The sequence below is a fragment of the Branchiostoma lanceolatum genome, chromosome 14, assembly GCF_035083965.1.
Source record: "Branchiostoma lanceolatum isolate klBraLanc5 chromosome 14, klBraLanc5.hap2, whole genome shotgun sequence".
Taxonomy (NCBI): Eukaryota; Metazoa; Chordata; class Leptocardii; order Amphioxiformes; family Branchiostomatidae; genus Branchiostoma; species Branchiostoma lanceolatum.
The window spans coordinates 8,289,668-8,310,337 of record NC_089735.1 but is presented as its reverse complement, the minus strand read 5'-3'; the positions used below and the strand labels follow the sequence as shown (position 1 = coordinate 8,310,337).

Genomic DNA, 20,670 nt, shown 5'->3' with positions numbered 1-20,670 from the left:
TAAAAAGAAGTACATTGAACACAAAAGTTCACTGACTTGACCAATTAACATTGGCAAATGAATAAAATCTTTTTTTTTCACCAGTTAATGTCCATTCCAATAAAGACCAATGCAGCTGGCATGACTATTCCCAAAAATCTTTGTTCTTCTTTTCTTGGCTGTCCTAACATCCATACTCATAATTCTGCAGGGTACCCTAATAATAGTAACACCAACACTTAAAAAACGGTGAATGTAAATAGATCCACAGCATCTTCAGTATTCCAAAGGTATGCACATTTCAGACATACAGGTGTTCAGGGTAGTCTTGCAAAGGACGTGATAACATCAATTTTATGTTGACGAATCAATGTTATATCTAAGCTTGACACACTAAGTGATTCAAGTTGAAAAAGAAATATGTATTTTAGTATTTTTCCAATGCCGTTGCATTCTATGCCTTTTGACTGCCCTTCAGCTCTAAACATCATAGATATTACACAGTCAATACAGACACATTTACGAGAACAGTGCTTTGTGCTGCCGCCCTGCTTGCATCAATATTCACTACCGCGCTCACATTTAGCACTACAAAGAAGGATGTGAATTTGGAGACATTTTCAGACGTGAGAAGCAGTAGCTGTAAGCAGGCAGTCTGACCTTTGCTCCATTCAAAGCATCATGGTGAAATTGCACATCAGAGAATGTACGTATCGAGCTGACCAGCCGCCCCGAAGGCCTGCGCAGATCCCTGCAACATGATGTCATACCTCCAGGATCATTTTGATATCAGACTTGTTGGAGCTATGCCAGGGTTGGCAATTTGTATTGTGCACCTGCTACAAGTATATACAAAAGCCCACGGCCCAGTCCAGCCATATAGCGTACTGATGACAAACGATTATTGTTTTACATTCTGGTGACTCTAGGATGGTCATAAAGCTCTCCTAATATCCAGAGCACCACATAATTACAACATCAATCCCTTCCTGCTGGTACGACGAGTAGTAACTAGTAGGGAATTCACAGCGCTCCTCGTCATTAAAACAAATGAAATTTGACTGAATAATGACTGAGCAGCCACTAACGAGCTTGTTGCGATCCTCTAGGATCACTGCCAGTCGTTTGGTCTCCCATCGTGTGGAAGGCGAGATCAGAACACAGGCGCCGACCAGTGATTCTGGGCCAGGGTGTCGTTACTAATGGACAATCAAGGCAACTGCAGCTAGATAAATTGTTCGCGATGAGCTTTTGAATTCCAAGTGCAAGTATACCTGCAGGTGAAAAGAATATTTCTAGCCCCATTTTTTTTACTGTTGTTTTTACTGAATGTCAAACTAGGTTGCGGCTGTATGTGGTGCATTTTATGTTGCGGTTATACCCAATGCGACATTTCCAACACAACACTTTTTCAATGGATAAGAAGGCATATCTTATTGACAAGATCTGTACTATGTGAAACATTGGAAATGGCCTGTGGGCATCAAATGAAAGTGAGATTCCTGGAGGTACTGAGTTCAAATCCCTGACAGGACCCAATGTCGTGCCTTTGGGGTACTTTACACCAATTTCCTCAGGGGTAAACAAGTACTAGTATATGAATCAGCTGTGGGGTGTCCCTCGGATAGGCGTTAAATGAAGGTCTCTTGTTTAGGGAGGGCCATGCGTTAAAGAACACACCATCCATCCCAGTGTGAGTGGATATGCAGCTTGTACTCTCTGATCAATAGTACAAACCTGGCATGTTACGCCATGAGGCAGTTTACCTGGTATGCAACAAACGAGCAAACAAACAAAGACTCTGATACAGATTCCACTGATCATGAGCTTTTTTTTTTTCAACAAAAGCACATACAATCAGAACTCAGTAATAGAGCCTGCAAAGAAGGATGGCTACCTTGACCTGTTCTCTGGGATACCCCTGGGCCCAAATAATTACAGACAACTAATACCTGGATAACTAATTGGCAACAGGTACCCATCCCTGATTCTGGGATGCCATTCCAATTGGTCACAGTAACAATTTCATGACAGCATCTTGAAGTGGTTTAACTTTAAGCCTTATAATAGAATTTCAGCACCTTAAAATTGACTTTCTCCTTTGTTGAACCAATTTACTGATTATCAACAAACTAACAATCAGCTGTATGAGGATTCAGATCAAGGATCTTACAAAGAGGTAACTACTTTAATAGTGTAAGTTCAGTTAAATTTGCAGTGACTTTGTTATGAAGTATGAAGAAAACAGTGGCATCTATCCTGTTTAAAGTAGGGGGCGGGCATGTAGAACACATATACATTTGTATTTGCAGAATGATTTCATGGTGGAGACATCACAGTCAAAACCGCAGTCATAAATCTGACATGAACATTTCAAGATTCACAGTATCCTATTCCACAGGACTGATGATGATGATGATGGTGATGATGATGGTGATGATGGTGATTCCGCATAGTACTGGACATCATTTACATCCAGATTGACTGAATGATTTCTAAGACGTATCAACCCCCCTTTCTTACCCCAACATTGTGAATCATTTTGACAGAACACCTCAACGAGTCAAGTAATAAAGTCAAGTGAAAATGTCTTATGCATTTGGTGCCAATTTTGCGATGGGAAAATTGCCAAATGGTTGGATAACACCCCAAATCCTACGAGATTTGATAATGGTGTTGATGGCATAGAAAACTAGGCCAGTGTAAATGGTCCTCATGTTCCATCCTGTCTGCTGGATTGTGATTTCCCATTAAGTGGAAGATAACATTGGATCGTAAATTCTCGTCAAGGGTCCTGACATCAGCAATTCTGGGAAAATTGAAAGCAATTAAATCAATATGAAAACAAAAGGGGGCTGGGCAATGTGACAGTCCTTTGGCAAATAATCACGAAAAGATGATTAGAATTTTATAGCAGGATTATCTTCGACTGGGTTCTGATGACAATCCCTATTTCAAGGGAAATCCCTATACCAAGGGATGATGAACCTAAATTTCCCAGGAATAGGGAATTGTGTATCATAAAAATATCGGCCAAAGATGATTATAGATGGTGATCACCATGACGACAAGTTCCTTGTGCGCTCATACGTGAAAGATGTTGCTAAATATTTTACGTAGATTTTAATTGAATATTAATATCCCTCTCAACCCAACTCAACTCTGCATGAAAGTAGCGAAAGATTGTGACGTAATGGTGTTCGGAGTGCGACAAGAAAATCCTTTTAGCATCTGTCATTGTGTCAGGTAATGGCATTGTTCTCGGCACAATAGGATGCCATTACGCAATACGCTGTCCATCATGCCCTTTCATCAAACAACTCACTCCTGCGGACCGATACATTTCCCGTGACACGCCATTGATCTGCCAGTTTCTCGCGAAGAAAAAGCCGAGGTCAGGGATTCCGGTGGATGACCACATTTCCATCAGTGTCTCCTTCACGCTCCGAGGAGCCAGATGCAAATCGATTCAAGTCAGCTTTCCAGTAAAATATTCAAAACTCAGCTGCAAAAGCAGATCCTACTAATCAACGCAAGGCCGCACAAAAATACTTCACACCAAAAAACAAATGCGCAGCCATTGATTCTATGAAGATAATGGTATAACATTGTGTGCATGAGCTTCACAAGAAGATGTTTTTATCTTTACCACATCATGACTCATTAATCACTTTTTCTTACCAATCCAGATACCCAAATCTAGCGCTGTATGAATAAAAATGTGCGTCAATTTATCCTTAAGTGTTGCCTACCTTCCTGAATTTACTGTTGAGCCTTGCCTACCTTCCTGAATTTACTGTTAAGGATTGCCTACCTTCCTAAATTTACCGTTTTGCGTTGCAAGGACCTTCTATGCAGACCCTCTATGTCGATCACCAACTACCGAAAAGGTGCATTTCTATTCCGTCCTTTGGGGTGATCTGATGATTTTTTTTCCCCGAGAGCAGCAGCGGCAAACAAGTTTGGAGTGAATCATGGGAAATGTAATTTCATTTTCGCTCTCAGGGCACCATCAAGGGACATGGAAAGTTATGGATGAGGAAACTTGATGATCAGTTTTTACAGTTCCTGCTGTAAAATGCGGTGTATAATATTATAAGGTTGCTAAATAACTGGGTTAACTGACAAGACAGGAACATGTGATTTAGAATTTGATTCTGTAGCATGCTTGAAGAGCTGTGCAGGTGGTATGAAGACGAAAAAGTTAGTGTATAATACAAATGCTGAAGACTTTTTCGAATTGTGGAAATCATGAGGATGGAATTTCATAAAATGTCAACTCTCATAATTCTATTGGACACTCCAAGACAGCTACATCAAAACAAGAATGGTGAATTCAAAGGGATTTACTATCTACGTTGTGCAGTAATTTTGCAAGGGCCTGGGCCTTTAGGACAAGCCTGAAAGTGAAAATGAGTCACATTGTCCTATCGGAAGGGAACGTAAACTTTACGGTAAAGCCGGCGGCCCTGTGTAGGAGGGAGCTTTAGGGCGTCATGTTTCGTCCTCACCATTTGGCTTGTCCGCTACACCTTTACCTTATCATATTATCAATGTAGCATCAGCAATCCCGGAGGTATGCACACTTCAAATATTCAGGTGTTCAAGACATTCCTGAGAAGGCCTCAATAATGCCATTTTCTGCATGAGAGTTGATATTGCATTTGTGCCAATATCTAATATGACATATATTAATAGTCCGTAGTTGTTGTTATTACATGTTATTTGCCAAACATTGTAGTTTGTACCTGATGCAATTGTTGTGCAATAAACTTGACTTGACTTGACATATATGATCAAGTCATAGACATAAAATTGTCACTTTGTATGGTTCTTGATTTATTGGGGAAAGAATAAATCAGTCTAGAGACACAAACACAAAGATAAATGCCAATTAATACATGCATGATCGAACAGACAATGAGACTTCATTGTCCCACAAGAACATGCTTCGTTATCAAAATTTATAACAGTAGGACCAAAAAATAAAGCAGGGAATATCTTTAAGTTTGTAATCCAGGTAGGGAGAGGCAGATATTTTTGCAACATAGTTATACACTGGACACTTCGTCAATCATAGCTTTCATTTTTTTATGGCCCTGTTCTCATGGGTCTCTCTTGATAAAGGCACATCATACCATGCCATGATCATGCCTATAAAATCAATCAATGAAAAATGCATGGCGTAATACAATAACAACGGACAATTGAAAGTATCCATCTATTACAGCACGTAACAGGTTCTCCGAAATGAGTCAGTCCTTCAATAATGCAGCAAGTCATGACAGAGATGGACTGTAAACACGCACACCTGCATGAGACAGGCAAATCATTCACCAGGACTGGATGCCTCACCCAGGACTCAAATCCATTTTTGGAACCTGTATAGCCTAGCCGGCCTTTGGTGTAAGACACCAGCTTTGCAGGCACACAGCACGGAAGCAGCTGGTTATATTACACTGAAGGACCTGTCACACCTAACCTTTGCACATCAGCTGGAAGCGTTCTCTAAAGCTATCTAGCGAGGATGCCCCTACTGTACTTAGTGTTACATGTATGTCATACCTGGGCCACGATAACGTTCATGTTTCGGACTGGGCAGTAACTTTCAAATGAAATGTGTGTTTTTCCAGGAGGATATGACATGAATAAAATACAACATGGTGTATTTCACATCACCCTCGGTCCCGGCCCTCCCGCGGGTTGCATCGGCCCTCGGGCGATACGTCTGTGGTCGGGCCAGTACCTCAGGAGATATGGAATACACTGTGTTGTATTCTATATGTTACGGATTCTTCTCTACAATAATTGCACTGGTATACCTAACCTGAGTACCTGGTACACACAAAAAAAAATTGGGGTGAACGACAAGAAGTAAAGTAGAATGTCAGCAAAACAAAAAGAGAGAATAAACACTGTCATGTAGTGTGCAAGAGTACCTTTACACACATAACCATACACAAATATCAAGGGGCATTGGTGCACCCGCAGTCAAAAATTAGGTGCACCGAGATTTAATTTTGGGTGCACAAAAGTGCATAATATGCACCCAGTATATTGAATATTGTGAAAAAAATGATATCACAAAATTCCCATTACCACTAGGGTCTCACTTATTTCTGGCATGACTAAATCTCAGGTGGTTTTACCAATTGATGATGGTGAAATGCATCAACAGCAACGATGATCAATAATCCGACATTTTTGTGGCCGATACAGAGTATCATTGTCACAGCATTACAATATAAGTTTTCAATTGCTGCACGATATTGGTGTATTTTTCATTTCCTTGGCTTTTGCAAATGCATTACAGGTCTTAGGTCCCTGACTACCAGGATATTTATCGTGGCATGTGCATGTGTCATAATCATTCGTCAGTATTACAGTTAATCAGTACTAGCAGTCTAGCACAATGTAATGATATATGTATATAAAACTTTTAGATGACATAAAACATTTCTACATCATCATCCACTGGTCTCTGCATCTGCAGTCGTTGAAACGTCATGCAGCTGTATTCAGCTACATTTTTACATATAGTACATTTTATGGTTATGTCTTGCATCATCTTTTTCAGGTGCTCTGTGCTGTTTGTAGTAGAATTGAAAAAGGTCAAGGCCATATTACTTTGTGGTCTATTGGCTTGGAACATCTTAGCAGACTTTTACTGCCACTGTGCTGAACAACATAGGTCATGTGAAGGCTGTGAAAGGTCATGAGAGAAGCTGACTCGGGGAAATCTTTGAGTAGATGCATGCCTTTAGTATAATATTTTAATTTGTTTTGGCTATCTTTTGAGTGGAATATGCACTTTTCCCTTGATTATCTTTTTGCATACTGTGCGACTTTAATGATAAGAAAATAAAGCACACAAAAAATTTAAAAATGACTGTCACCTTACATCTGCTTGGAGATGAGGAAAATTTATGCCAGAAATTGTGAAGATGTGATAGGAACTTTAGTGTCGATACGCAAGATTGCCCGAGATTTTCATGTTGAAGTAGATTGTGTCAAAGGAATGAAAAAGGTGCGACCTTAGCTTCCGGGCTTTGTCTAAGATATGCATCAGACATCAGGTGGAAACAAACCCTTTAGAGTGTGGCGTTGCGGTAGACGTGCCGGCGTTGCAAAATGAACCTTATCTTACAACACAGCTTAGACACAATACCAGATCCGTTCTGCTGTGATGCACTCGAGTATGCACAATTCTAAGATAGGAGAATTAGAATTCTTCTTTCTCAACCACAGGTTTATTACCGTTAGGGTGGAATACAACAGCTGCCTGAAGAAGGCTTGCCTGGTATCCGTACTATACTATCTCCAGCTTGTTCCTGTAATGTTCTTGTTTCTGTAATGGCTTTCCTGACGAACAGTCTGGCAGTGTAACTCAAATCAAACCTCTGAATGCCTAGTTTGAACACCATTACCATACTGTTACGGAGGACTGTGTCACTTGGAGCCAATCAGAGCTCCTGCTCAGATTTTACACAAACTTTCACATGCCAGTCGGTTCCAGACGTATTTGGCATCAGAGGAGCAAACTGAAGCTAGAAAAGTCTAGATACCAGGCAAGATGAAGGCTTGAAAAATCACCTGTTATGACAGTCGTTCGACTAATGTGGTAAACCTCAACAGACAAATAATAGATAGAAGAAGGTAGCAGATTGGTTGCCAAAACATTGACAGCTAAGAAATCTGAGGATGCATGAGAAGAATTTCCAGTCTCCTATGACCATTTAACTTGGTACAGCTTGTCACAATTAAATACTGTTATGATTTCTTACCCGTGATGAAGCCAGACCTGAGTCTGTCGAAGTCTTTGAAGAACTCTGACACCCGTACTCGCTTGGTCTGTGCCACCGTGCGGATCTCATCCTCGAGTTTGTTCGCACCCAGCGGGAAGTGGGAGACAGCAGCAGCCATCTTTGTCTGCGTCTAGGTCACTGATGAAAAGTAATACTTTGCACCCTGCAGAAAAAAAAAGGGAAATCAGCTATCTTTAATAAAGTTAGGCAAGGCAGCTTCAACGTCGATGAAGGTTAGACATCCAGGTAATAAGATACACAAGGTGATAGTTACTCAAGCAACTGGATAGATGTGGAAACACTCAGATGTTTCATTCAGGTTGCGTCCTGAAATTTTGTCAGGGACTGAGGTAGTGGATGCTACATGAGACATCTGGCTATTTCCAAATCTATACAGTTGCTTGAGTAACTATTGCCTTACTTAAAGAATCCTCTATATTGGGTTCTTAGCCACGCAACCAAATCTAATTTCTCTGCTGACATTTCGGTAAGCTCTGTCTACCTTAACTAAGGACTTAAATTTGAGGATAGATGAAAGGTTACGTCTGCAGAGAAAATTACATTGGTTGTGTACGGTAGCTTAAGAATCCAGTGTATGATAATTTACCAACATGATGAAACTATTCACGAACAAAAAATAATATTACAACTATTGACAAGTTTCTTCTTTCATGCAAGGTTAAAGTTGGTACAATATAAATTGTGGAAAACTTTTTCCTCATATAGAAAAAACATTTTTTTCGTTATGAGCCAGCAAGGGTTTAGGATAAAAACCTATGATTCTCTCATATCATAATTCTACCACCTGTTCTTAGGCCAAGATCTACTACCCGTAACCCACAACATATAATTTATTAAGATCCCTTTATAGTTCTTTCCTATCCTGTCAACAAACTGAAGCAAGCAACAACAAATGTTGGTAAAACATAGCATTGCCAATGATATTGTGATCTGGCAGAATTGCTGATTCTACCAATAGAGATCCTGATCAGAGTCTCTGTGGACAACATGCTAGCAATGTGTTAGGGTGGCCTCCCATTCATAAATGCTAAATTTCAAGTCAATTGAAGTTGAAGGGAATATCTCTTAAATCTACAGACTCAGGTGTCTTCCAGGAGAATCAGTGATTCTGTCAGACTGTAATATTTACTCTGACACATATACATGTAAAAATAACAGAAAATCTTTCTGTAGAATGTTCACATGAATATTATGTAGATCGATACAATACGGATATGGTACATAATATATCGAAGGTAAGATAGTGCTGACTTGCTGTTGCCTAAACAGTAGCACACACATCTGTAACGTTACTTATGTCCAAACAACAGGTGGGTCATCTTTACAGGTAACCAACAAACAATTTTCTTTTCCTTCAAAATCCTTATCATTGGCACTTGCAAAACTCCAATAGTGGCATCATACTTCATACCTACAGACTCAACATCATGTTGATGATGCAGCATGTTGTTATTGTTGGTATATCTGCCTGTTTGGAACTAAATTATGGTCCCAAACTTGTCAGCAAAGTTGGCAGAATATTTTGGTAACGCCTTCTCTTATCATCATATCCGGTATTGACAAGTTTAAAACTTTGAATATGTATATTTGACCAAGTAGAAGGATAGAAGAACATACCAGGGCAGATGCAGAATAGACAGGTGTCCGTAAACTTACCTTTTTCTTCCAAAATCTCGGTACGATGTGAAGTTGTGACAGGTTTCAATGGCGACCCGACCACATTTGTGTTTCAGTAACTAGGCAACGCCGGGTCAAGACCTCAACCGGACTTCCGATCGTAACGAAACTGCTCGGTACTTCCGGGACCCTGATCACTCAGATATGTTTACGTTATTATCAGAAAGTGTACAATAAATAACAAGAGAAATTTTGCTATATGCCTGATTCAACAGCGCTCTATCATTTAACAGTATTACGGTTCCGAAATATGTAAATCTTTATGGCGTTTGGATGTTGTCTAAATACATGCTTCCTAGCAACTGAGGTCGTTGACCCCGAAATGGTGGGTCAATCCCCATAATGCACTGCGTTTCCTGTTCTTGGGTCACGTTTCGAGAGTACTGAGCTGATTTTTCCCTGCAGCAATTTCAAGTTCAAGTTACCTCTGATCATCCCCTTGCCTCTTTAGAACGGATAGAGACCCAAGGGTAGATATGGCAGCAAGTGAGGAACCAGATGACCGGTAATGAAATAGTATTACTATCTTTCTTCATCCGAGAACCAACGTCTGAAAATTGACTTGTAAGTGGGAGGGCATAAGAAGATGGACGTGAAAAAAATACAGCCGGTTCCTCATTATGCGCTTTAGTAGAATCGGTAAAGATGTTGTTGTTATGAATATATATGTATTCATGGCCAACCTTACCTTCCTCGTGATCGCATCTTTGTGGATGTGGGGAGGAGGCCTATTAGTCATATTCCCCGTTTTCTGTGACCATTTTCACTGCGTCAGAGCCTTGAAAGACGAGTACGTGTGAAATTTTTGCAAGAATGGTTTTGCCGCCAACGGCACCGAGCGACTTTCCCGCCATGTGATAGGGATTGCCCAATGGGAACAGAGGTTTATGTTTGTCGCCGAAAAACAATAGTGCTCCACCCAAAATGTCGGCCCTTTCTTCATGCTACGGGCTCACGGGGGCATTTTCTTTCACTTGCGACGCGAATATTGCGCTCGATATCGCAGCGAACGTTGTGTCGAAGCCAAATAACCGTCCATTCTGATCCCTGGAAAATGGTTTCAGACGGAGAAAATGCCGAATAAAAATTGCATAAATATGCCTGAAACCAAGTACGTAATGCAGAAACTGGCCAATCAAATCGCTTGTATTTGATTATATCATTTCATCCAGCCAATAGGAGGGTGTATGCAAATGAGGGTTAATCATATGTAGGCTGGTTGCGTGGCGTGTTCTTTTTTCGGCGGTAAATCGCACAAGATGGCGGAGGAAGTGAACGGCGAGGAAATTCAGCAGAATATGGAGGACATGAGCCAAGATCTTATGGCCACAACAACAGAGGCGGTTGCCATCGAGCAGCAAGAGACCGATATGACCAACTTGACGGGAGACGGTAGCGCGGCGCCGGTAGCCGGCGAAGATGTGCCTCCCGGAAGCAAAATCAACTCGACCAAAGATGATGACGACGACCGGTACGCGAAGTTTTTCTTTTCTGAAATGTGTAGACATGAAAATTTCACGACCTAATGTGATTCTTTCCGGCCGTTTTGTTGGGGGTTCCCTGGTATTTAAGTGGTTAGAGAGGGCTGGTGGTCGCAGGTTGTAGCGGTGGCCAAACACGAGTTTACCGTGTGGCCATGCCGTGTGGCCACGCCACGCTGCTTGCTTCACAAAGCCGAAAATTCTTCCCCGTCGAAAATGTACTCCATTGTCTCTATTGTCCCGATTAAAGTCCGGTTCTGTGGACACAGATATGTTCCTCTCGCAACCCACGGTATAACTCGCTAGTTTTACGTGTAATTTCTCCGTGAAAATTGCCGTGAGAAGTTGACCAATTCCTCGTGCGTAGGTTTGTTCAAGGGATTTACACACCAGTGTGTGGGAAGGGTTGTGCACACGAGGCGGCTTGCAATTATACACCATTATTGTGATGTGATCCGTGAATAATGTCCCCTTAGGAAAGAAAAAATAACGAATTTTAAAACTACATCGCTAACCGGGTAGTCTACGACCTGTGGGGATTCGTGACCATCAGCATTTCACGTTTTTATTGTTGCGATCCCCGGGCCCAAACTCAATCAGCACCCAGTCGTCCGCACTCCATTCCAACTGCCGAACTTATTGCCTGACCCGCAATAACTGTACAGCATGACCATAAAACTGGCTCCCACTATTTCAGCGGCAACTTTTTACCAGCCATTTTCCCCCCACATCAAGGACACAGAAATAGAACGCTGTGAAAATGTGGCATTCGAGAAACCTGTACAACAGGATATGAAACAGATATCGGGACTGTATTAGCATGTGAAGGGGCTTGTGAGAGCACATGTGCTGAAGCCAACTGCTGCTTTGTTTCCAGACAACCAGCATATGGATATTGTAAACCGGCATGAGATTCGTCTTGCATTTCATGACACAAAGATTTGGAGATCACTTTTTATCTTGAGAAATTGCCCAAGCCATCCATATTGAAGACTTGAAACTCTTTCATGAAAAATTTAGTGGGTTCCCCGCCACAGCCCCACCAGCGTTTAAGCCTCACAGCTTCTCAGTTTTATCCATGTATTCATAGCAAAACAGACCTTGAGCTCCTCTCAATTTGCTGAAAGGATCCAACAATCAAGTGTGGAATTCCCTACTGAGGGTATTCGCTGCGACTGGTCCAGGTCCTGTGATGTTGCTGGACCCATGTGGCCTTCATTGTGAATGCCATTAATCTGGTGGGGGTCAGGCAAGTTCCAGGGAGGCAATCTGGGCTTAATGTTTCTTTTCCACATGACATTTCATGGCACTCCTCTTGGGAGTGACTATAAGTTATAACGGAGTCCCAGTTCACCCCAGCCAAGATTCCCACTTTTTCCAGTGGAGGGGGCTGAAGAAAATTTATTCCTTCTTGTAACAGCATGGGACAAGCCCACAAAGCCAATATGGTAATTCTTGATAGGAGCCAAAGGGATTTGCTTGGATGTAAATGTTAACTGGAACCACTAAGATGTGTGAAGTTAAACATGGATTCATGGGGATAAAAAAACTTATGGCCACCTTGTGCAAGAGGACACCAGCGTTTCGTGCGAGCCCGAAGCAACGAGAGTCGTGTGTCAGTATTATGTCCCCAGAAATACAGCGCTTGGAACCTTGTAACCAGTGAAAGTAACCGTACCCATGTGTGGCTACATTTTTGTGCTGTATAACGATCATCTGATTGTAATTATTGCAAGGAGACACCCATTATAATCAATAACACTGTAGGATACTAGAAAGGCAATGTATTTCCAACACATGGAATTCATAGGTATGTAAGCATAATGTTACAAGTGTGTAATAATTGTCCCCGAAAGATATGGATTTTATCCCATGCAATAAAGTTTAGATGAACAAGTGCCATGAGGAGTTTTTACAGTCGCAAGGTTGTAAATGTGATGCGTAAAGATTGGGGTTGTAAACGTGATATGTGAAGATCCTATTGCGCGTGTGGATGGCGGGTCATGTGCAGTCACCTGCATGTTCGATGGAATCGTACCAGGGATAATGTTCCGACTCATCCCGTGCAGTGCCTGTGCGGAATATTGACATTTACCGAGGATACGTTCCACAGAGAAGCAATCTTTAGGAGAAAAAATGCCACGTCCCACAGTAAGCTTATGCGACAAGTGTGTTTCTAATTAATGTTTCCCAGAAGTGTTGTAAAGCCTTGTCATTTCTAGGTGGTAAATTCCACTCTTGCACCACTCTGCCATGTTTTAATATAACGTTCAGCCAGGGAAAGGCCTCTAGACAGTTCATCTTGCAGTGGTGACAAAGAAATTGATAGAAGCAATCCTTTCGGACTGGCCTTTAGAGACATGCAGGCGTAGGGTCCCCATCATCACATAATACAATTTTGAATGGGGATGATAAATAATGGATTCTGTTGAGGCAATGCTTTTAATTTTTAAGTCTAGTCCAATGGTGACAGGATTCAAGCACATAATCATCGGCAACACAGACAACAGTTTGTCAACATGAAAACTGAGCACAGGAGGGTCACAGTGAAAAAAGAAACTTGTGTTTTTTGTTACAAAGAGACATACGTTGTAAACTTGATACATGTCAGGCAACAGATGAAAGAGATCATGATTTAGAAGTTAGCAACTGTTGAAAGAAGATCTATTGGGAGTGGTTAACTAAAAACAGAGATGGCAATCATCAGCTGTCGTTTGGAGTTGTATTCCTTCTAGTAGCAGAGTTACAGACCACAATTATGTTTTATCCAAGACAGATACCAAGTGACAAGCGGCATTGCTTTTCGTACCGGTATTGGATAAAATCCAGATAGATGTCACATGTATTATATGTATTTATATTATGCCTGTGGTTTTAATTATTGCACCGTCATTGACCGTGGGTTTCTGTTTTTATGTAGTCTCAAACAAGGTTTGTACATGGGGTACCTAGGCACCCACATGGGCCAGGCTGGACACTTCCCGTTGGATCCTTGAGTGTGTGGTGTTGTTGGAATGTGAAATTTTCCCACTATGCCGAGGCATGTGGAGGGGTCACGTTGGGCAGGCCCATCCATCGCTAACAACGCTATCAAAATATTGAAGAGGAGAACCACTAGGTTGGGGAAGGATCCCTACTTATTCCCGGCTCTCGAGTAGACGTATGTCAAAGGATTCTATGTGACAAGGCACTGAGAGGAGTAAAATGTTCTGCATTTTCTGGGATCATCATTGCGAGAAACAAGGCCGTGTCATTTGTCAAAAGAATTGATAAGAATAAATTTGATTCAAAGAGATTCTTGCCGGTAAAGAAATTATACAGGCCTCGCTACAGATCCGATTTCTTGATTTGTAGACTCGGAAAGGACGTACTCGGATTTGTATTGATTCTCTTCTTTGTCACAGACCTTTCTTACAAGTTGAGAAATCTAATTAGGAGTGACTATTTTCAAATTGGCTCAGTGGGCGATGTGACGCACACAATATGCCCTGTGATACCGGTTCAATTTTTACACACACATTTGAGAACTGGGGCAAATTTTTCTATTTCCCTGTCAACCACAATCTAGAAGAAATTAGACATAAATTATTGGTTCAAAATTTGTGGACGGTTTTTATTTAAAATTTGTGTGTCAGTACTGCTTATTCAAAATAGGTTTTTAAGCACACACAAAGTTGATTATGATAACATGATGGAGACAGGTTAAAGTCCAAACAAGCAACATAAGTGGCTGTGACTGAGGTAAAGTTATTGTACTAGTGAGTCCCACAGTCCATATTCTCTAGGATGTTTACATAGTGCCACTGTGCCTTTGTTTGCAAGACTTATTGGCGATTTCCTTCCTTGGCACCTAATTACCACCAATGGCCACAAACACTGGGGATTTTCACTCCATTGTGTGTTATAAATCTCTCCATTTTGATGGTTGCCCTGCCCACAGGTGTCTGATTGGTTAAGATGAAATACCCTGTTTAGACTGAGTGTCATTCATTCCCAGGTGGATTTTCAGGACTTACATATCATTAAAGGTACCAAGAAAGCCCACAAAGACAAAATCTTGTGCATTATTTTCACATTAGCATGCAACAGAGCATTCTTCTAGGCTCGCAAATTTGCAGTTCTAAGGGATATCATTATGTGTCTTTACTTCTTTTTGTTCGGAATACCTTAAACATGAAAGATGTAAGATTGTTCCAAATAATGTTGTTGCCAGTGCCACAAGAGGACACAGGCTAAAGGTTGGGTAACTAAGTACTTTTACATGAGTCACAAGTCAAAAACACAAAACTGTGCTTCTTTGTTATGGCTCCCAAAGTGTTCATTCCAGTAGCAAGAATATAAAAGGAAGTATTCATGATCACGTCAGCCCACCATATTTATACCCGAAAGCCTAGAAATGGCGCTACAGATATGGATCTTGCAAAAATGCCCCATGTTTTTAGGCAAAAAGGTTAGCCCAACGTGAGCTATAACAAATTTTCACTGCTGGAGCCTCCAGGGTATAGGGTGTAGGTGTCTGGGTATGATCATTAATCACAACTTAAAAGTCCCCTGTGCTGTGATGGATACGAATGGCCTGTGTTTGTGTCCCCAAGTCAACATAACTTTGCTGCAGTTCTACATGAATCAAAAGCCTAGCTCCCCCCATTTGAATTGTATACCAGGAGGTACCAGCACTTTTGGTATTGACATTATGGTGCGTTAACCTTGTTTCTGTCACGTTACAACCAAATCGTCCATGCCGTTTGCCACAGTTGTGTACGAACCAGTTGGGTATGAAATTACAGTTGGGTGTGGTGAATGGAATTTGTTGATGGCCCCAAACAATTTACCTTCCAGGCCCCTCCCTTGCTGTTTTTAAAGGTTTCAAATTCACCACGGTTCCTCGCATGGACTGTAAAAGTGTGAAAGCGGAATAAATGCAAGACGTATAAATTACAAAGTGCATAATTCATGCCCAGATAGCTATATGCGGGGAGACCATCTGGTGTTAATAGCATGTGATTCCTAAATTCGAGAGTGTGTCTATGCAAGCTGCTTTACACCCATGGCCTTGAACTATACATGTGGCAAAATACGTGCTGCGGGAGTCATAAATGCATGAATCACGCTCAGTGTTAGAGCCGCAAAGGTTCAGATTTATGTAACGCCATTTCCCAGGTAAATATCTTCGATTAGGACGGGTGCGATATTATCTCGTGACATCATTACCTGGCTAGGTGTGACGAAGTTCAGAAACGCGGATAAGAAATGAGCAGGGGATAAATCTTCAGAGTTTTCTGCAGCGCTGTTGTCACGGTTATTATCAGGATGGGTGCTGGGAGATCTGGTGACGGATGTCGACGCCACGATTGCTATAGATCTCCACGTTCAAGTACGCCACGTCGTAAAGCACGAATCCAGGTGCCCTCGACAGATTCCATCACAAGTCCAAAGGTCTGATATGATTCACGAGAATCTGTCCAAGAATTCTCCATAATCGATGTGTCACTGGCCAGGAGCATTTTCCTGGTACTTGCTCAGAAGATTTGCAATTAAAGGATATCGTTGAGCGTACATCTGCTTTGCCTGCCGGCATTGTTTATTCTTTCTCTCCAAGGCAGCAGCAGTGATGGGCACATAGTTTCCATGTGGAAGTTCAAAAGGTTAGAATGTGACTTTGGTCTCCCTTACGTCTTGTAGTGAAGTTTGTGTGGCAGATGTGTGACTTTTTGGGGTCACATGGAATGCCCTCTCTGTATGTCTCCAGTACTTTCAAAACACTACATCTGGGATCAATTTGGGGAGGCTAGACTTGAGCCAAGCGATTGTGTAATTGTTTGCTGTCCTGCTAACTTGGGTTTCAGGCTATATTGCCGTGTTTTACATAAACAACAAGCCAATCTTAGAGTAAGAGTGGTTTGCAAAGCTGAGAAGAAGTGGTAAGGAGTAATAGGAAACCAAGAAGCTGTGTAATTTGTTTCAGGCAGTTCAAAGCCTTGTTGATTCCTTTGAGAGGCTGGAAGTATAATAGCACTTGCCAGTTCTTTTCATTGACCCCGCCTTTGGGTAAATACAACCTGTAGTGGAACCACTGACTCCTAGCCCGGAATCTAAACAGGATCTTATACAAAAAACTGTTTTTTGTTGAGATGGTGGAGATAGTGTTATAATTATGGAGCTAGGTTGAAGATTGAGGAAGTAGTCCCCTTGGATTGGGGGAAGATGAGTTTCCATAGTGCTGGGGTGGGCGTAATCAAGGATCTAAAGGGGGGGCTGGGTTAGACTTTCTCTGGGAAACCACAACCTGAATGCGTGGTACAATGGTAAACCAATTTCCTTATGATGAAATCCGATCTACATGGGGATCTAGGTTGAGGGGGAGTGATTTGTCCTACTCTTTTGTATTCAACCTATTCACATTTCTAAGTGCAAGATTTATATCCATTTATACAGGATGGATATGTACACCGTCTTTGATGTGTATAATGTATTATTGTCATGATGGGTATGATTTTTATGACATAAATGCAATAAAAGTCCTGAAAATGTCAGCCTATATAAAAGGAAATTTCCATATATACTAAGTATTTCATATAGGGGTATTTCATAATCATATATGACCTGGTGTGCTTGGCCAAATTGGGAATATTGCAAGCTCATGTCTTCTCTCTACAATTTTTTTAAAAATTGGTATGTTTTAATGAAAATTATTTTTACATGTGTAGGGTGTATATAGCTATGCTGTGCATTTAGTATTTGAACGAGATTGTAAACCATGTGTAACATGTGAAGTGTAGCATATGTGTGTTGCTCTGCATGAAACCATGATGGCCCCCAGTGAAACATTACCAAGTCAACACGGTGTTGAGCTTAAAATTTCAATTTTATTGTGCCAGCATCATAACGGCCACCCCAGGTGCGAATTGGAATTCCCGTCGCGTTGAGCCAAGGACGGGCATTTTATACCTTTTCGGTATAAAACGGTAGCGCTCGTATAGCCCTTCCACGGCCCATAATTTCCCCCCATCCAATTCGGCGCAGCATCAGTGTCGAGCATAATTGGATCTTTCACATAATTGTGGCTTTCCTAATGTGATCAGGCACTGCCCCTTTGATGACTTTCTCTGTCTTCCAGTCAACGTCTACAAAATAACTCTTGTCATGGAGATGTATTGGTGCTTTGCGTGTATTGTTTTCGTTTTTACAGGCTATACCAAGCAACATTTCTACTTTGCTGTGGGAATTTCACAATTTCCCATGCTCTTTGACATTCAAACAGGGAAATGGTTTTAGGAGAAAGATAGATGCCGTGTGTCCAGAAAATTGTTTGAAAAAAATTATAATTTAACTGTCATGGCATCACCGCCCAGCAGAAAAGCAATCGCCTATTGATTAGACAACAATTCGGACAAAGCCGCTCCCATGTTTACCTGCCAATTCAACCCCGTCAATGATACCCTCCGCTCGACAGCCCCCGCATTAGATGAGATAAAGTGTGTGGTCACTACAGTATAATGTGATAGCCATTCATGCCCCGTCCGCGATGCAAAAGTGTTACTGTGTCGTCTTCCCGCCACAATGGCAATAATTTTTTCCCAGCCCCGGCCCACCAAATGATCTATGCATGCTTCGATTGTGGAGAAAATTACCAGTTGTCAGGCGGAGCTAGATAGATTAGTTCTATTGTGCTGCTTCACTTGTGAGGGAATGAGCTGAGTCAAAGACAGCGGTACATTCGGAGCAGCGTGTGCGACACTCCTGTATATTCCTATGGATGTGCGGCCATATATTCGGTTCATAATTCTCTTGCGTGGATAAATTTTCAATCCCTTCCATCTGTCACGCCTGTCACGATAGACGGCCATTTGTTTCAGAGGCCTCCGGTGTCCCCTGACACTGCCTTTTAAATGTGTTGAGTAGAGTGGAATACATTCCACTTGATAAATATGAAAGACTTCAAGGGCTCCCAGCTGCATTGACCTTTAGAGTTGGAAAGTTTATCCTTGGCCTTGTGGTCACCTGTGAGTTTCATATATTTTGCTGCCGCCCAAAAAGTTTAAGAATATGTTTACTGCAGTGGTAACATAAAATGTCCAATAATCTTTATTGCAACAAAATATGTAATATTTAATGGTTAAGTTACTTGTACTGCATCTGAAATGTTTGTGTTAACCATGTTTGAACCCACAATGGTGTACGTTCATTGTAGCAATGAAATTTCACATTTCTCTCTTTTAAATGCTTGAGAAGAGCATGCATGCTAATTGTAACTCTCACAACAAATAAGGTGCCTACAATTAAAGGGCTCCATAAATCCGACCCAAAAAAAGAAGGGATTCAAAAGGTCATGGCCCCAGAGAGCCATTCCCGGCTTTCCTTATTTAAGAGAAGGAAAGGCATGCATCAGCATGGGTGTGATTAACCTGCGCTCCTGTCACATCCATAAGATAGATGACCCTTCCTTCCTTACAAGGATTTCAGAACTGCCTATTGAAGGCAAGGATAGCTACCTCTCTCAGTCTAGGGAATTGTTGCTATAACTTAATATAAACACATGCTGGGAAGACTACTGCTTGTGTCAGTGGTTTTGCCTTGAGGTTTTGGATACTAGCAGACTCCATAGGTTGTTGAAAAAGTTGTAGATTGCAAACTGTAATCCTATGGCGGGCTAACTCCTCTGTTTTGTTGTTCAGTCAATTTGGCCTATAGAGCCTAGTAGAGACCCAGAAAGGGCTCTATATGTCTTGAGATTGTAGAAGACAACGTGAAAATGTCAAAACTGCAAGCACTATATATTTTGTATGACTAGACCACATATTGGTATGTTGAAAGTTAGGCTGTTGTAGTGTTTCATCACTCGCTGAAGTGTGAAACGTTTTTCGCGAGTGAGAAATGTCCCTTCGACGTAATCCTGCACAGTTTGTGATGTAGATCCTGCTTCATCTTCAGATTTTTCTTAAGAAGTAAAGAAAGCAATGAGACAGGCAGGAAGAAAGATACCAGGTAAAGGCCAGGCTCCAGATGGGCAATGTCAGTAGGTTGACAGTGATAGATGTAGGAAGAGGTGCTACTGTCACCTTTCCATTGACAGTCAGTGTCGATTTTGCATATCACCAAGCCTGCAACACATCCCTGATGTAGACAGTGATCTTGGCTCTTATGCCACAGCGTGCGGATTGCTCTAGCATTATACTGCCTTTCTATGAAATGATAATGTGAGAATTACGGCTCAGATCATATTCTCGGGTTTAATCCGAGGCCCGCTGATAGGTTCCAAAGAGGATTTCCACCGAGGATCCCTCCCGCATTGCGCAGAGAAACCGAAGTCAATACACAGGAAATGACTTTTCATATGTAGCGGAAGGGAAGTGATCAGATAGTCTTTGCATTAGCATGCAACTTGGCGTCCGCGGGGAGTGTACACGTGCCGGGTTTAATTAATGATTCATGACGTATATCCCGTCCTATACACCTGTCGAAGATATTGCTTTAATATTTCTCATCACAGCGGTAATGTACTCAGATTGTTAATCAATTTCTTATCCGTTACCCGCCCTATATTGTCTCCTCGTCGATATTACTGCCATCTGTCATACAGGGCAGAGATTGTGTAGGTTTGTGGGGTGGTAGAAAATGGGAATCATTCCTGTCACACCTAACTCTGTAGGGGAATGTTGGCATAGATTAAACGCCTACGATGAGAGAAACAGCCAAGTGAAAATGAG

General features: G+C 41.6%; 2 protein-coding genes across 12 annotated transcripts in view; one reads left to right on the top strand and one right to left on the bottom strand.

The window, feature by feature from the left end:
• LOC136448382 (uncharacterized) overlaps nt 1-10,585 on the bottom strand; it is a 30,715-nt gene extending 20,130 nt beyond the window's left edge. Inside the window, exons 1-2 of one of the 2 annotated variants that reach the window (XM_066447812.1) lie at nt 10,171-10,585; nt 7,764-7,947 (exon numbers count right to left, since the gene is read on the bottom strand). In XM_066447812.1, coding sequence (XP_066303909.1) covers nt 7,764-7,902 — 139 coding nt within the window. In that variant the 5' untranslated portion in view covers nt 7,903-7,947; nt 10,171-10,585. Of the gene's footprint in view, nt 1-7,763; nt 7,948-9,461; nt 9,592-10,170 lie in introns of those variants that run through there. The other variant, XM_066447811.1, reaches the window with a different exon arrangement.
• The window catches only part of LOC136448383 (heterogeneous nuclear ribonucleoprotein D0-like), a 46,148-nt gene continuing 35,306 nt past the window's right edge, over nt 9,829-20,670 (top strand). For 4 of the 10 annotated variants that reach the window (XR_010757872.1, XR_010757871.1, XM_066447814.1 and 1 more), the window contains exon 1: nt 10,701-10,953. Coding sequence is in view for 7 of the 10 variants with exons in the window: in XM_066447814.1 (XP_066303911.1) it covers nt 10,742-10,953 (212 nt within the window). In the remaining 3 variants the exon portion in view is untranslated. Of the gene's footprint in view, nt 9,988-10,699; nt 10,954-20,670 lie in introns of those variants that run through there. The other 6 variants (XM_066447820.1, XM_066447819.1, XR_010757873.1 and 3 more) reach the window with 4 other exon arrangements.